This window comes from Anser anser (genome assembly GCF_964211835.1).
Source record: "Anser anser genome assembly, chromosome: 27".
In the NCBI taxonomy this organism is placed as follows: domain Eukaryota; kingdom Metazoa; phylum Chordata; class Aves; order Anseriformes; family Anatidae; genus Anser; species Anser anser.
This window is the reverse complement of record NC_139748.1, coordinates 4276278-4293236: the sequence shown is the minus strand read 5'-3', so window position 1 is coordinate 4293236 and position 16959 is coordinate 4276278. Positions and strand designations below refer to the sequence as shown.

At 60.7% G+C, this 16959-nt stretch overlaps 1 protein-coding gene across 1 annotated transcript; it reads left to right on the top strand.

Annotated features, from left to right (window-relative positions):
- The first annotated feature begins 4284 nt into the window (after positions 1-4284).
- Positions 4285-8895, top strand: BTG2 (BTG anti-proliferation factor 2). Its single transcript, XM_083812680.1, has 2 exons — positions 4285-4649; positions 5718-8895. The coding sequence occupies exons 1-2, from the start codon at positions 4487-4489 to the stop codon at positions 6056-6058; spliced, it is 504 nt and encodes a 167-aa protein (XP_083668806.1). The 5' UTR covers positions 4285-4486; the 3' UTR covers positions 6059-8895.
- Positions 8896-16959: the final 8064 nt, after the last annotated feature.

The following is a 16959-nucleotide window of genomic DNA, read 5'->3' as shown; positions in this document are numbered from 1 at the left end:
CTTAACATAAAGCCAGCCAGCCCTCGCCTTCCCAAATCCACACGGCTAACCTTAAAATCCTTCTCAAACGCTAGGGTAATTGGGAGGGACCCAACCGGGAGAAGTGACAGCTAATTTAGCAAGCCGTGGGACACGTATAATCGGGAGGATTTAAAACGTTAATTCCGCGTGTAACTATTTCGCTGCTGATAACGGGGGGCTCCGTGACTCTATGACTGGCGGCTGACCCGAAGGATATTCAGAAGCCGGGTTTTGTGTCGGATGCCTCAGGAACTTCAGCCCACCGTGGTGAGAAAGGTGCCCCCTCCAAAACTACCAGCTCAAAGCGGAGCGTGGGAACAGCTGCCTTTTAGGTGTACACAAACACCCGGAGCTGCTGACTCCTGCAAAGCCCAAGTCCCCGTGAGCAACTCGGTCTGGCCGTGCCGAGTTTTAACCCTTGATTGAAAGCCAAACGCTCCTCTTTTATTGTAAAGCTTCCAGCTCGACTGGTTTCGAACCTCCTTTGGATAAACAGAGCGTTTGGAAGCCTATCTGAACGCCTCATTCCTGCCCAACCAGTCCCAAAGCTGGTCTGGCCGATCGCTATGGCGAGGTTTATTGTTTTGGTGTGTTTTTCTTTTTTTTTTTTTAAATTGAAATCTAAATGCTCTCAGCCATTTCCAGCTAAACACAGGGCGGAAACTAATCTAGCCAGAATGACATTAAAGCAGCTCTGACTTCGCTTTTTAAAATGAATTTTATTTTCTAATTGTTTGTTTACTCTCCGGCTCCTCAAAGCAGTTGGAAGGCGTGCATTAGGTCTCCTGCCCCGTCTTTAAGCCTGCCCGTCTCGTTGTAACAGGGCCAGAAGTTATGGGCACGTAACCCACTTAGAGGCCCTTGAGCTCCACAGGAAATCTCTTATTGGAAGGGCTTAACGAAGACAATCTGATTTGGGGGAGCTGGGCCTGTGTCAGCCCCTAGGAACATGCGAGACAAAGGCCCTAAGCTGCGAGGAGAGCCCCGGTGATTAGGAACAAATGGAGGACCTGAATTCGGAGGATGGTGCCACGCTTACTTCATCCACTTGCGGAGCAGGGGGGACCAGGGGAACCTGCTGGCCGAGGCCAGGGCAGCGCTGGGCGAGCTCTGCTAGCCCTACCGGCGAGCACACCGCGCCTGCTCTCAGCGCTATTCTCGGCAGGCTGGAGGACAGGACACCTCTTGCTGCCGTTGTCGTCCGGTGACTCAGGTCTGGGCGATGCCATCCAAGTGCTTTTTAACGTGATCCTTCTGCTGGCCGGGGGCACGGCCCCTTCTCCCTGCTCCCTGCTCGCTCAGTTGGGCTGCCAGCTCTGCTCGGGCCTCCTGGGCTTTGCCACGGCAGAAAAGTCGCGGGTTTGGTCTCACTTTTCCCGGTGTATTTACATGAAGGTGTCTTCTGCGCTGATGGCTTTGTTTGCTTCCTAATTTTACGCCGGCGATGACCGTGCCCACACGCTCCGAGGGCGTTTGCTGGCTGGCAGCACAGGTGTGTTCGAAGCAATAAAGCTCTGCGCGGACGGGCTCGCGCTGTGTGTTTATGCAGCCTCTTCCAGGGGCCCCCGGCTGCTGCTGCAGCACAAATCACCTCCCCCCGCATTGTGCCGTGCTCCGGGCTTCGCATGGACCCGTGCGCTCTTTCATGTGTGTTGCTGACTTAAAAAAAAAAAAAAAAAAGTCCTTAGACTTTAATCCTCGGGTTTATTTCAAAGCTTACGAAGACAAATCTGGTTTATAGCAAGAGATTTGCCAGGTTCCTTGTGCTTTGCGGATGAATGGAGCGGCAGATGGAGCGGGGAGGGAGGACCCGGGGACCCCTTGGCTCTATCTTCTTGCTGGCTTGACCCTACTTCTGTGCTGCTGCCTTTCTTCTGAGCCGTGCACAACAAGAAACGGGGTCAGACCTCTGCTTGGCACTACCTTTTATATCGGCGTCTTCTATGATTTCAAAAGCTATTTTCCTACTCTTTTCTCCTGTTTATGGGCTACACACTGCTACGTAGCCATCCCCTTGTGCTTCAGGTGTGAAGTCCCAAGCACAGCGCCTGCACGGAGGAAAGACAGAGGTGTGAATAAAATGAGCTGCAGACCCTGGGAGCAAAAAGCCTCAAAAAATCCAGTTGGAGTCATGGAAAACAATTGGGGCTTGGAGACCTGCTGTGCTAAGAGGTGCCCCACAAACTCCCCTCTGTTGACTGCTCTCGGACGGCTCTTGCCAAAAGCGGGGTGCCCAGGTGGGCCAGGACCCCGCGGGGTCCCACGGCAGCCACGATGGGGTGGGGGCAGGCGGTGTGCCTGGGGACATGCGTTCCTCCTGCACCTTCTGGGGAGCGAACGCAGTGCCAGGATGGGAGCAGCATTTGGGAACCGCTGTGCCTTGGCTCGCAGGGCATCAGCTCCTCGGGCAGGAGCAAAGCTGTGTGAGCTGATGCCCTGTCCTGCCATCTCCAGCTGCACTCGCTGCCTTTGGAGGTGCCAGATGAAGCCCTGGCCATCGAACCCCTTCCCACTGGGGGCTGCACCAGAGCTGAGCCCTCAGATCCTCCCCCGGAGCACGGGGAGAGGTGCGGGGCTGCCAGACGATGGCTCACAACAACCCCGGCTCTCTGCCAGGGAACGTTCGTTCAGAAAACCCATCCTGTTTTGATACCGACTCTCTCAGGGCTGATCAAAGCAGAGGCAAGAACAGAGCCTGGCCTCCTACCGCTGCCGTAGCTTCGGGCCAGTTTCAGCAGAGGCTGGGCCGCCTTCATCCTGGGCAGCGGGGCCGGCAGCGGGGCCAGCCGCTGCAGCTCCCCGTTTCGTAGTGGCTTTCGGGTGCTGCTCGCGTCTTGCTGAGCGGCAGGGCCATGCTCCGCTCGCACCGGTTCTCCTCTCCCCTCCTGCTGGGCTGGATGCAGGCACCCGAGGACGCCTGCTTCAGCTCCCTGCCTGCCTCGGCTTGCTCGCCCCGCTCCGTGACGGGACACGTCCTGGCGCTGCAGCCACCTCCTCCTGCTCTCCTGGGGCCCTCGCTCCTCGCCTCGAATGCTCCCTGGGCAGGAGGACAAAGGCGGGTGTTGTAGTGTCCCCCTCGCCCCCCGGGGTGATGCTGAGTTCTCCCTGCCTGTTTTGGGGATCTCTGGAAAGGCTTTGGCCTTGCCCAGAGCCTGGTGACAAGGGTACAAGGACCCACGATGCGTCTCGGGGGACTTTGGGCGATGGAAACCTGCCCGCGCGCCCCTGGGGAGGTGCAGTGCCCCGTGGCGGGTGGCACCCCCAACCTGACTGAGGGCAAGGGGGCAGAGGGGACAGAGGTGGGGACTGTCACAGCTGGCAGAGCCGTGGTGACCCAGCCCAGAAGTGGCACCGAGAGAGCCCCGGTGCTGAGCCAGGGTCCTGTGGACCACCAGGACCCCTCGTGCCAGCCCCGTCCCGTGGTGCCACTGGGCTCCGGGGATCCCTTTGTGGGGGTGACCTGTGCCTGGGGGTCTGTGTCCATGTCCACGAAGGCACCTGATGGTGGGCAGGGGAGGAAGCCTGGCACCGGTGGTCCCACTCCCCCAGGCTGTGGGGCCGGGGTCCCGCACAGCACCCAGCACCCCCGCTCCATGGGGTGCACAGCACCCAAGGGCGCCTGGCACCCAAGGGGAGCCTGGCACCACCTCCCCCAGCACCACGAAGGACACCAGGACCCGGGGTGCCCTCCACCGCTAGGGACAGCCCGGGGGGGCCCTGCCCGACCCCATTCTCCCAAGGGACCCCCCAAAAAAACCCTCCTGGTGCCCCGGGGCTGGGAGGGGAGGGGGGCTCTGCTTGGGGCGGGGGGGGGGGCAGCGGGGCCCGATCCCGGTCCTGATCCCGATCCCGGTCCTGGTCTCGATTCCAGTCCCGATCCCGGTCCTGGTCTTGATCCAGATCCAGATCCAGATCCCGGTCCCGGTCCCGGTCCCGGTCCTGGTCTTGATCCAGATCCAGATCCAGATCCCGGTCCCGGTCCCGGTCCCGATCCCGGTCCTGGTCTCGATCCCGGTCCCGATCCCGGTCCTGGTCTTGATCCAGATCCAGATCCAGATCCAGATCCCGGTCCCGGTCCCGATCCCGGTCCCTTCCCCCCCCCCCGCTGCCCCCCGCTGACTGCCCCCCCCCGTGCTGACGTCACTCCTTCCAGGGCGCTGAGCTCAGGCGCTATTTGCATACCGCCGCCCGCCCCGGCCAATGGCAGCCGCCGCGCCGGTGACGCCTCCCCGCGCCGCTCGCTATAAGCGCGGCGCCGAGCCCGCGGCCCCCGTGAACCGAACCGGGACGAGCGGGGCCGGGACGGGCCGGGAGCAGCCGGGACCCCCGGGCCGAGCCGAGCCGAGCCGGGACCCTCCGAGCCGGGGCCGGGCTGAGCAGAGCAGGACCGAACCGAGCCGGGACCCCCAAGCCGGGCTGATCTGAGCCGAACCGGGACACCGGACTACCCCCCCACCGGACAGCCATGAGCCCCCGGCGCTGCCCCCCTCGGCCCGAGATGCGGCCCGAGATGCTGCCCGAGATCGCCGCCGCCGTCGGGTTCGTCTCCGGCCTCCTGCGGACGCGGGGCTGCGTCAGCGAGCAGCAGCTGCAGGTCTTCGGCGGGGCGCTGCGGGAGGCGCTGGCAGGTGAGAGCCCCCCCCGGGGCGATCCGAGCCCCCCCCGGGGCGATCCGAGCCCCCCCCGGGGCTCTTCTCCTCGGCAGGACCCGGAGCCCCCTCGGGGGTCTTGCCCCGCGGCCGTCGTGTTGCTGCCCCGACCCGGTGTCCTCTCTCCGGGGACGTGTAGGGGCCGGCACCCACCCGTGTTCCTTCCCCAGCCGTGTGCCCCGTGGTGCTGGGTGCCTGTTTGTGCCCTGCATGGTGCCCGTCCCTGTCCCTTTGGGGGCTGGCACCCGTCCATGTACCTTTCCCAGCACCCACCTGTGCCCCCTTGGGTGCTGGGTGTCTGTTTGTGCCTTGCCTGGGTGCCCACCCGTGACCCCCTGGGGCTGGCACCCACCCACGTCCCCCACCCGTGTCACTGTGGGGTCCTGGGTGAGCAGCTGCTGCTTCCCCAAAAGTGAGGAGCTGGACCCCAGCTGAGGGTTCTGTGTCTCTTTCCCCGGTTGCACCCCATAGCCTTGACTGGGGTGTCCCCAGGCTGGTCTCTGTGCCTTATCCCTATGAGCGGTGCTCCAGCCCTGTGTCGGTGGGGTTTCGGTGCCCCCCACCCCCCCCATCCGGTGCCCAGCACTAGCTGGGTGGTGCGGGCGTCCCCTCCCAGCCTAACACAGCCTTTGTGTTATCAGCCCCGAGACGGGATGGTTTGTTCGGTGAGATAAGGGGCAGCGACCTGCCCATGGAGTCACAGACTGACCCGGAGGCTGCTCCCCGACCGTGGTGGGGTGGTGCCGCTGATATTGTATCTCCCCCCCACCTCAAGTGGCTGGGGTGAGGTTTTGGGGTCCTGTCTGCAGCCCCCGTGGCACTGTCCTGCTGGGGGTTTTAGGACCTGAAGAGCAACGCCCCCGTGCCTGGGAGCAAGCAGCAGCCGACCAGCCAAACTCTCTGCCCTGGCGTCCCCGATGGAGGCAGCCGAAGGAGGACTCCCTTCCCTCTGCCTTTGTGGGACCCCCGTTGGGACTGCAGCGGGACACAGACCTCGCGGCGGCTGCACGCCCGCTCACCGCTCTCCCCCTATCGCTTCCCTTGCAGAGCACTACAAACACCACTGGTTTCCCGAGAAACCCTTCAAAGGCTCCGGCTACCGCTGCATCCGCATCAACCACAAAATGGACCCCATTATCAGCAAGGCAGCTAGCCAGATCGGACTCAGCCTCCCGCAGCTCTACCAGCTCCTGCCCAGCGAGCTCACGCTCTGGGTGGACCCCTACGAGGTCTCTTACCGCATCGGGGAGGACGGCTCCATCTGTGTCTTGTACGAAGCGACCGCCACGAAACCCGGGAGCTCCTACGGGATGCTCACCTGCAAGAACCAGATGATGTTAGGTCGCACAAGCCCTTCCAAAAACTACATCATGACTGTCTCCAGCTAAATACTCCTCACGTCCTTACACTGCCAAGACCCGGGCTACTGTATACCTCATCTGAGGATCTATTTTTAAAATGAAGAGCTATTTATATTTTTTAAGAAAATCCAAGAAAATCCAAAATTAAAATATTGGGCACTGCTTCAGACAGGAGCAGTGTTTTCGGTGCCTTTTTTAAAGCTGTTGCAAGCTTATGAGTTTTTATTATGAAGCCGATATCTACCTAATTAGTGTTGGATGGCAATTTCAGTGGGCTGGCTCGCTCACTTGGGCACCTTGGAATGGAGGAAGAGGGGGAAGAGGTAGGCTGGGAAGTGTGGCTGGTGGGGGGAGATGTCACCTCCTCCCTGTCCTGGTCCCTAGCAGTGTTGTCACCAAGTGTTGCGATACTGCTGGGGAAGGGACAAGGGACATCTTTGCTTCACCAGTTTTACTTCCCAGCTCATCTGATCTCTGTGGCCTGGATAAATCATACAGGGGAACCTTGCCCTAAGGGCTGGGTGATGCTGGGGGCCCTGGGACCTCTCCTGCTTTTGCTTTTCTGGACCCACCGACTGAGCGCTGCAGCTCTGGGCTGCCCCCCTGGAGCACAAAGCAAGGGGCAGTGCATGGCCGGTCTCCTCTCCAACCCCTCCATCTCCTGCCTGCTGCTGGGCTGAGGGGCCCTGGGGGTGTCCTCGCCATGTGAAACACCCGAGGCAGAGATGTGGTGGCTGGGGAGCACCAGGCTGCGCCATGGCGGTCCCCAGGATGAATACCGCAGATGCTGTGGTGGCACTGGAGTGCTCTTTGTTCCTGGTGCTCCCCAGTACCTGGCTGTCACCACAGCTTTCTGCACGCTGGCAGGGTGCTCCAGACCCTGAAATCAGCTCTGAATTACAAGGCCTGCCTGCTCTGGAGGGCTTGGACATCCTGCCCGTGGCCTCTTGCATGTAAAAAATTGCCTAATCTGGTGCTGACGACCTGCTGCGTCACTTCTCTGGAAGAGCTGAAGCAACTTGCCTTGTGCCCTAGAGGTTGGTGTCAGATCCTCTCTTGCCTTCTCTCCTAAAATCGTGAAGTATTGGGGATCTCTGCCCCCCTGTGCTTGCTGCAGTCCTGAGGCTGGGGTGCTCAGGTGCTTTGGGGTCAGTGTTGCTTTTAAATTCCCACCTCTTCCCTCTCTTCCTCCTCTGGGTGCTCAGCAAGAGGCTGACCCTGGGAGCTGGCTCAGCTGAGACCTTGTTGGGGGCACCACCTGGTTCCTATTTCTTGGTACACAACTGTTTTGCACAATTAATGCCTGGTCCTGTGCTTTGCCCATTCAAGCAGAACTCCTCGTGGAGTCCCCGCGGTACTTGTATTCAGGGAGACTTGCCTGAGCGTCGCTCAGGATTTGGCCCTTAAACTGCTCTGGCTACTACAGGTTGGGTGGGAACCAGCAGTGCTGCCCCAAGAACTTTTAACTACCTGCTGGGGAATGAGCCTTTGCCGGGATGTTGTATGTCCGTTGCCTTTTTCCTAACCAGCTGGTGCTCCTGCAGTGATCCTGGGAGGAGTGATTGAAAAACCAGGGCATTGACGTGGTTTGTTCTAACGAAACTTTCCCCGAGCTGTTTCGCAGCACGCTCTTACCTTCCTCTTTTCTTGACCCAGCAGCTGACTGGCGTAACCAGAGTTGTTCTTTCCCAGCCTTTGATGAATCAAGTTCTCAGACAATTGTGCAATATATTTCAAAACCCTGAACGCTCTGGGAGAGGAAGGAAGCCTCCTGTCTGCCACAGTTCTTAGCTTTGTCTTTAATATTAAAAATAGCATAGCTTCCCCAACTTGGACTGCTTTTCAGGTGGAAAAGTAAGTTCAGATTTCTGTAGCAGTTTCAAATCACGATTTCCTGAACTGGAAAACCAGCCTCGATTGGTAACTCACCACTTGACATTTTAACAGGATCTGTTTGTCCCTGAGCAGTAATAGGCGGCAGCTCTGAAGTTGCATCACTTCCCTCTGCATCACTCGAATCTCTCACATCTCCAAAGCAGAAGCTGAAAGAAGCACCGGGGCTTTTCCCTCGGTGACCTTGTGCAATAGGTGACATCACCGAGAGGGGAGTGCCCGGGAACTTCCAAAAAGCAAGCTCCTTTTTCAAGGAAAAGGGGTCTGAGTTCAAGTCATCACTTAAAAATCTGCTTATGTGGGGAGCTGCCGAGGAGAGCTGCGACGTGTCCGGGACGAGCGCTGTGTGCTCTGCTGGGCTCCTGGCTGGGTGGGGAGTTTTCCTGGAGGCTGGCACTTGGGTTGTAATTTGTCACGATCGGTGCGGTTTTAAGGTTTTACCCCTCTATTACCCTGTTCCCTCCCTCTTACCAGAAAAGAGCTCGTGAGGAACGGCAGCCCACACCAAAGGAACACACTAATCTTAGCCTGCCCCCGCTCACAAAACAAAAATAGCCGAGTTCTCTGTCCCCGGTGTGGAGGAGTCTGGTGTTAAAGGTGTCTTGTTAGCTTCAAAGCCACCCGGATCTGGGTGCGATCCATTTCTCTTGTAGCTGGTTCCATGTAAAAGCTGTGAATTAGTGTGCTCTTGCCTTTTTTTTGCCTACAAGCCTGATACTCACTTTTAGAGCCGGATGGTGTGTGTTTTAGGAGCGTGTCTCGGGGGGGGGGTCCTCTCCCCGGTTAAACAAGCTGGACTGTTGAACGGGACCTGCTTTTTGTGTCTGGTGAAAATGGTAGAGAGTTTGTAAGCTACGCTCGGAGGAGGGAGTGGATGGTTACTAATTGTATAGTAGTGTTTTTATATACGGAATGTACAGATCCTTTGACAGACGTATGCTTTTGTTACTTTAATAAAAATGTAGCAGTACCAGCGAGCCTCGTCTTCTTCCTGGGAGCTGTTGTGTGCTTACAAAGAGGGTTGGGATCACAGCCGAAATCCCACAAGTGCTGTGGGCTCAGGTAACGTGTGGCTGGCTGCTGACACCCAGCTGTGAGGAGGAGGAAGAAAGCTGCTTACTCAAGGTGCTGACTCGAAGCCTGACCCTCCAGCCCCACGGAGGGAGGGCTGGGAATGTCAGTGACTAACGCAGGGCCGCGGGTGTCCTGCCACAGCTCCTTCCCGTGCTGACTTGGCTTTTCCGGGCCGGGCATTGGGGGCTCAGTGCAGCTTCTGGAAATCCCATCTCCGGCCAGGGCACCAAGGTGCTAGAGCTGACTGCCAGCTCCTTCCCAACACTAAACACCAAAAAAAATCTCGGAAGCTGGTGATTCATGGCACAGAGGTGGCTCCTGGTTGCCCCCAGCGGAGCTGACCCCGTGGGGTGCCCCAAAGTCCTGTTGCTGAGCCTTCCCTGCCGCCCTTCCAGGCCCAGCTGAGTCAGCAGGCCCCACGGGGCAGGAAGGGCGCGAGATCAGAGGATCGAAATGTTGGGGCTGGCGGAGGATGCTCGGGGACGGTCATGGCAAAGGCAGCTGGGGCTGATTCAGGACAGATCCTGTTTTGGCTGTGTTGAGGCTGGTGACTGCAGCAGGGAGCTGTGACGGGGGCGGCCACCTCCTATCCTTCCCCCACCTCCGTGCTCAGCTTCAGGCCTTCAGGCTGACCTTATATAAGTAAATTCACCAAATCAGCTCACGTGGGTGCTTGCTTTGGTCCCAAACCTGCCCAAACATTTCTGTAAGGTCCAGGAGGGCTTGAATTGCAGCCTGCAGGGTCCTGGTCCCCCACCCCAGCTGCTCCCAGGGCTGAGGACTTTCTGGAGAGCCGCTGCCAAGGGTGGGCACCGGCCCGGCCCCACTCAGCGGGCCCAAAATCACCTCCTCCCCTCCTGCTTTTATCACGCCGGGCCTCCTCGAGGAGGAGGAAAGCAATTTGCGGGCTGATGTTGGTGCTGTGTCAAAGCCACTCCTTTTTGAACTCATCCCTTCATTAGTTTCAATAAACACGCCCAAATTGCTGCTGCTTGTGAAACGAGGCTGTTAGGGAGGAATGGGCGTCCCGCTTGGCCGCTGATTAGCTCGGCAGTCACGCAGGTTCAAAGGCTTCCTGCAGTCAGCTGATGGTGGCCAGACCCTGTCTGGCTTGCCCGGGCCAGCGTGCCACGGTCCCTGTTTGGGCCGGCACAGTCCTTGCCCCAACCCGTGCACCCCAGCCCATTTTTGGGGCCGTAACCACGGAGCCTGGGCCAGCACGAGCAGAGCTGAGATCCTCGAAAATCCGAGTCGCCGGTAGCCAAGATAAAAATACAGCTCTTACGCAGGGCGGCGTTTAGCGAGGAGTCAGCTCCGTGGCACAGCAACCAGACCCCCCCCCGCCAGCCTTTTAAGAGGTGACTCATCTGCTATTTTTATTTTGTTTGTCGCGTTTCTTCTGGTAGGATCGCGATACCTGGCGTTGAACGCTGCGTTATACCAGGGGGGCGTCTTTATCATCCCCCTGAGCCCTTCCCAGGCCTTTCGAGGCTGGGTCTTAGCCCTCAGCCTGCTTTCCCATCACGAGGTTGCCGAGCACGTCCCAGGACCAGCTCTGGAGCACGGGGAGGCCGAGCAGAGGCACGGCTGTGTTACACCCCAGGTACCCAGGTGCTCCCTGTGTGCCTGGAGCAGCTCCAGGAAAAATGGAAAATAAATAAAAATGCGCCCACCTCTGCCCACCTCCCACCTGTTACAGTTTGGGCTCTTTTTCTGCCCTGCTTTTTGTTGGATTTCTGCTGGGATTATTATTATTATTTTTTTCATTTGGGTGTTTCTGGGAGGACAGGGAAGTGCCTGGCTCAAGGAACCCGGGTCAGATAATGTCCCTGTAATCAGAGATCGGCATGATGTATAAACGAGCACGCATCCCTGACGTGTCCTCGGCGAGATCACAGCCCTTTGGCCCTGCCTGCACCGCCACACACCTCCTGCGTCCTGCAGCCAGGGGGAAGGATGAGTCCCCATGAGGTGACACCCATCTAGAAATGAGTTTCCCCCACAAAACCCCACCATGGGCAGTGCTGGGTCGAGCTTTTGATGCCTACGGGGAGTAAAAAGGGCTTTAATGTCCTGTCCCCAGCGCTGTGCTGTTCCTGCTCGCCATGCCAGGCTGCCCAGGCGTGTGTGTGTGCAGCTGCAGCGCCGTCTGTCCGTCCTCCTGGGAGCTGGGGGTGCTTGGGGCTGTCTGTTGGAGGAACACGCTTGGTGCGAAGCCCAAATCAGCCTCGGGAAATGCCCTGACCCAAAGGCAGTGACCACCACAGGACAGGATCTCTGCAGGTCCACACGGAGATTTCGCTTGATTCACATCAAAATATCATTGGATTTGTGCGTGTGCATTTGTTTGGCTCTTTCCCGGGGCCCCTCCAGCAGCAGTTGGGCATTTCCCAGCTGTGGGTTATCAGAAAAGCAACATCAGCAGAAATGAAACCGGGCGCCGCCGAGCCTCCTCCCGCGGTTCACGCAGGGCTCGGCCTCCGCCAGGTGCTTCCTGCCCTTTGTTTGCCAGCGGGGCGAAGGCACCGGGACGGGACGGGACCGGCTATTTCGGCTCAGCCGAGGCCAATCAGGCACTCGTGTGGGTGCAGCCGCGCTCGCCTGTATCTGGGGCGAAGCAGCCGGCAGCGGCTCTCGCCGCCCTGCCCCAGCCTCAGGGTTGGGAGGGGAAGGCGCAAGCTCCGGGGGCACACCAGTGCCTGCGGTGCTGCACAGCCCAAATGATCTTCCCAGGATCTGCCGGAGCTGTAGAAAGTTTGCAACCACGTGGCCCGGCAACGGGAAGGTGGTTTGTGGGCTTTGGAGGGGTTGGTGCTGCGCCAAGCCCACGGCGCTCTGGGTGGCAGCCGGGCGGCAGGGCTGCGGCATCGCCACCCTTTGCAAGCTCAGGGCGCAGGCAGGGGTCCCTGGGTCTTGTTTTGCACACAGGCTGCTGTTTTTTAGCAAGGCTGGTGGAGAGATTTCTGGCTGGGAACTGTGATCCTCACCTGCCCTTCCTCCTGAAAGACCTTCTTCTACCTCTCTGGAGAGCGGAGGGACCTGCTCATGAGCTCCCCACAGCCCCGACCCTTCCTGGCTTTGCTCTTGTACATCCCCGACAGCCCCACGCACACCAGCGCGAAGGGGAACACCCGCCTCTGCCTTTCCAGCCCTCGCTAAAAACTGAACCGAGACATGGAAAAAAAAAAACCCTCCTTCCTCCAGAAAGGTCACCGGCAGATGCGAGCGCGTCGCGGCCGCCGCACACCCACTCGCCTCCCCCCACGGGGCGCAGCGCCCGTCTCGGTGCTCGCATCTCCGCCCTCGCGGCTCGCTGGGCTTGGAGGGGCTCCAAGAGCAGCCGGGGCAGGCTGCAGCGTTGCTTCGTGCTGACTTACCCTGAAAACCTTCCCCCAGAAGGAGCACAAAGCTCGGGGCTGAGCCCCGTCTCCGCTCCCTGCTCGCTCCCTCTCGCTCCAGCGCAGAGGCACAGTGCAGGTCCTGCACAAAACTCCGGTTTATTAAAAATTACTGCAGGGAGAGAGAGGGGATGGGGCCGTTCCTTGCACGAAGGGGGAAGGAATCTGCTGCTGGTGCCCCGAAATCGTGCCCTGAGCACATCCCTTAGCACACGGGGCATGGCATGGCCCCCAAATGTTGTCCCCCTTCGAGGCGAACGCCTCAAATGGCACAAAAGTGGGGTCTGGAGAGGGCACGGCCCTGCTGGGGATGGGACAACCCCACAGGACAACCTGCCTGGCCCCACAGGGCTCCAAATGCAGTGGGACCCTGTGTCTCCCTGCTCCCGCAGTGCCACCGAGGGGCTCAGGGTCCCAGGCGCTGACTCGCCCCAGCCACCCCCGTGCTGCGTCCCCTGGGGAGAGGCTCCCGAGGTCCAGACAGATGGGCAGGGGGCGAGGAGCCGCTTTCAGCTGCTTTTTTGTTCTCCCTCTGCGCATCCCATGGGGAGAGCTGTCCCCGTCCCCATCCCTGTCCCCATCCGGGCCCCTCCGCCGCGGCTGCCCGGCTCCGACGCTCTCATTTACGACCTGTTGGGGGATAAAAGGGGCTTGTTGGCGGCGGCGAGCAACTGGTGTGCGGGGACAACTGTTGCCATCTGTCTACTGGGGCGGTGGGGGGGGGGCCACTGCTGGGGCTGGGTTTTGTTTCCCCTTTCATGCACCACTAAACTTTGCACCTTTTGTTTCCCAGCGAAGGGTTTGAGAGAGCCAGGGAGAAAAGGAGGCCTCCCCGCGCCGCGCAGGTCAGGGCAGAGCTCGCTCAGCTCGCCGGGGGATTTGCATACGATTCTTATTAAATATTATAATAGTAATTACTGTTATTTCAGGAGTCTGTCAGCATTGGGCAACCTGAACCCCTCCGCCCTCCCCCTGCACCCTGGAGGCGTCCTGGCACGTCCTGTGCCGCCGCGCTGTGGGTGGCATCTGATGGTAGCGGGGCACAAACCTTGGGGACAGGAGGCTGTGTGCCCCTCGAGCAGCAGCAGTGCCCTGTAACCCCCCAGGGACGCTGTGTCCTTGTCCCCGAGGGTGTCGCTGTCCCCAAAGGATGCTGCTATCTTGAGCCCGAGGGATGCTGCGCCCCTGTCCCTGGGGATCCCGTGCGCCTGTCCCCAAGGGCTGCCGTGCCCCCCGTCCTGGTGGGATGCTGTACCCCAGTTCCCAAAGGACACCGTGCCCTTGTCCCCAGGGGACACCATGCCCTGGCAGCAGCAGCAAGGCGAGGGCAGGGTGCAGGCAGGGCTGTGGGAGCAGCCGGGAGCGGCGCTGGCTGCCCCGGGGCATTTTGTGCTTCCTCCTGGAGCGGTGTCAGCGTCTGGGACGGGAGCGCAGCGCCCGGGGCGAGCCTCAGCTGGGCGTGTGAACCTCTCCGGGCTGCCTAGGCTTTGTTCAGGGCCTTCAGCTCCTCGCTTTGCTCTGCTTGTGCCACGTCCAGGGGTCAGCAACAGCATCTGACCCCCTCTGCAAAATGCAAGGAGCAGCCCACGTTCCCCCAGGCAGATGGGTGCTGAGCAGGAGACACCAGGAGGGACCAGAGCAGGGGACACGGTGCCAGGCCAGCCCTGAGAGGGGACTGTCACCTCCCTTGCAGTGGGTGGCCGCTCCCCGCCCAGTGCAGAGCCCGGATCAGGTCAAGGTCTGGGATCCTGAGCCCCCGAAGGACTCCACAGGGGGATTCTCTGGATTCAGAGCCAGGCAGGGCGCGTTGGGGCTTTTTGTGTCCCCAAATTGCCAGCTCCAGACCAGGCAGACACACACGGCAGTACTCAGGGTGGCCGGGATGGAGCAGTCCCTGCCGGGCTGACATCCCGGCCGGTGGCAGACATGGAGGGATGGGGACTTAAGGGAGATGCTGGGTCTGCGTCCCAGCCTCTGCTGGATGAGAGAGGTTCCCCTCTGGGGAACCGCCGGGAAATGTGTTATGGGAACGGGCCACGGGCAACAATGTCCCTAAGCCCTGCACCGTCCCCCTGCTCCCAGCTGCCAGACGAAGGGCGAGGCCCCTTTTCCCTCTGACAATGCCCTTTTACCGGGGAGTTTACGTCTATTATAGCACCAGATAAAACAGAGAAGGGGAAGGACGGGGCTGAAGCGGAGCAGCTGCCCTTGCTGGCTGGTCTGGGGGCTTTGTTCTGAGTTAAAAGGCTGCAGCCAGGCTGGGACAGCGGCCGCTGCTCCCTGAGGAGCGAGGGCTGGTGTGCGTGTGTCCCCGGCCGCTCTGCGGGGGGAACAGCTGGAGTTTGCCCCAGGAAATTCCCCTCTGGGTGTTTACCAGGGGCCCTGGCTCCATTTTGGGATGTTACAAACACCCAGCGAGCAGAGCAAGGCTGAGTCTGTGCCCCCCAAACCCCGACGCCCCAAAAAAAGCCCAGCAAGGGAGGCAGTGGGACCACCAAGCCCCCCGGCCACGCCAGCCCCCCGCACTTTTCACTGCTGGCCATGGCTCGGGGCTGCGGCACGGCTCGGGGTCCGCCGCGCCTTTTGAAGCAGAGACAAAGCCCGTCTTGATATTTACGGCACGTGCAGCGGGAGCGCGGGGCGCGCGGGGCTGCGGGACAGATGGCGAGTGAAACAAAAGGGGAGGCAAGAATGGGAGCCGAACAGATTGGGAATTTCCTGCCCGTCCCTCGCCCCCCTGCCCAAACGCTGCTGGGGACGTGCGGGGAGGACGGGTGCCAGTTCTGCAGCACGGGGGGGCAGTCGGCCCTCTGATGGCCCCCAAAGTGTTTTGACTGAGTCCCGCCAGCTGCTTTGGCCTCCCTGAGCCCCTAAATCCTGATCCCCCAAATCCCAGGCTCTGTTTAACTCCTGGCGTAGAGCTGTGAGCGCTGGGAAGCTTCGTGCTCCCCCAGGCCTCAGTCTGCTCCTCTGTGAAATGGGCCCACGCGCTCGGCCTCGAGCGGTGCCGGGGGCCCTGCCGAGCTCTGTCCCCCCCCCGGCGCGTGTTCCTGCTGCCTCGGCACTTTTCTTATCTCTTCCCAGCAATGTCGCAGCTGCCGCGGCCCAGATCCAAGCGGCTTATTAATAATCAACTTTTATTGCTCGTCACGTCGCGAGCACGTCTGCAGACAGCCAGGTGCAGGGGGAACATTTGCGGCCAGCCCTGCCCAGCCCCGGCCACGGGGTCCTTTTGTCCTCAGCACCATCCAGCGTGCGAGCGGGCGCACGTCGGCGCGAGAAACGGGGCCATCGCCTCGGGGAGAAACCAGAAAATTCAGACGGCCCCGTCCCGACCTAGTCCGAGAACAATAAAGGTTTTAGGTTAAGGCTGGGGAGAATTGAGCAAAGGGAAGTGCTGAAGGACAGGACGCCGGGTGCACGTCCCGGTGACTCACGGCGGCCCCACAATCGCCCACCCGCACACCGACGGCGCCGTGCGCGGCGCTCACGTCCCCGGGGGGCTCTGTCCCCCCCAAACCCCCAGCCGTGTCGGTGCTGGCCTCAGGTCAAAGCTGTCCCTCGCTGGATTCTTCTCCCCAGAGGGGAGTGTTTCGGGAGGTTGTTTTTAAGCACAAATCCTGCGCTTCCTGGAGCGGTGCTGCGCTAAGGGCTGGGGAGCGCTGGAGCTGAGGGAGGCTTCGAGGGGGAGAGCAGAGAAACGGGGAGGGGAAGAGGATCGGGGGGAAGAGCCTGGGAAGGGGTTGGGGTGCTGGGACTGGAGGGTTTTTAGGGGAGCTGTGAAGAAACCCTGCCCATCCCCATGGGGAACCCCGCTGGTTTTTAGGGTCTGGCGCAGAGGTGACCCCACAGAGGCTGCGGGGCACAGCCCTGGGGGACGGGGGAGCTGCGTTCGGTTGCTTTGGGGCTTCCCCTCCTTTATGCTCCTCGGTGGGTCCGGACAAAGCCCCACGCTCCGACATCCTCCTCCTCCTCCCCCACAGTGGGACACGGGCTGCTGGGGGCCCCCCGGACCCCCGCCCCTCCCAGCAACAGGAGGAGGAGGAGGAGGAGGAGGAGGAAGGGGATGAAGCCCCCACCCTGCCCTCCCTTACACGGCAACAGGGCAGCGATTGGGCGCTCAGGGGCTGGCAGGACCAATGGGGTCTCCCCCTTTTTTTGGGGAGGGAGGGAAGGGAGGGGGCAGCGGAGGAGGGGGACGGCGCAGCCCCTCTCCCCTTCGCCCCCACCCCCGCGGGAGGCAGCCCCCGGCCCCCAGCTGGTGGAAAGCAGCAACTGCAGCCGCCGTGGGTGAAGCACCCTTGGGGGATGCTTTTGGGGTCCCAGCAGGGCCAGGTCCTCCCCCTGGTCCCCTGCCCCGAGCTGGCTTTTCCCCAGCTCTCACCCAAGAGATGCGCTTTGCTTCTAAGGGTGGGCACCCCTGGGTGCAGGGCGGCTCCCAAACCCCATTGCCGGGACCCCTGGGCGCAGGGTGGCCCCCAAACCCTGTTGCTGGGACCCCTAGGTGCAGGGCATCTCCCAATCCCCACTGCTGGGGGCCATGGGGAGTGGGAGGAAAGCCGT

Coding starts and splice junctions, on each gene's coding strand:
- BTG2 (XM_083812680.1), top strand. CDS start 4,487: ATGAGCCCCCGGCGCTGCCCCCCTCGGCCCGAGATGCGGCCCGAGATG. Junction 4,650..5,717: donor GCTGCGGGAGGCGCTGGCAG/GTGAGAGCCCCC, acceptor CTTCCCTTGCAG/AGCACTACAAACACCACTGG.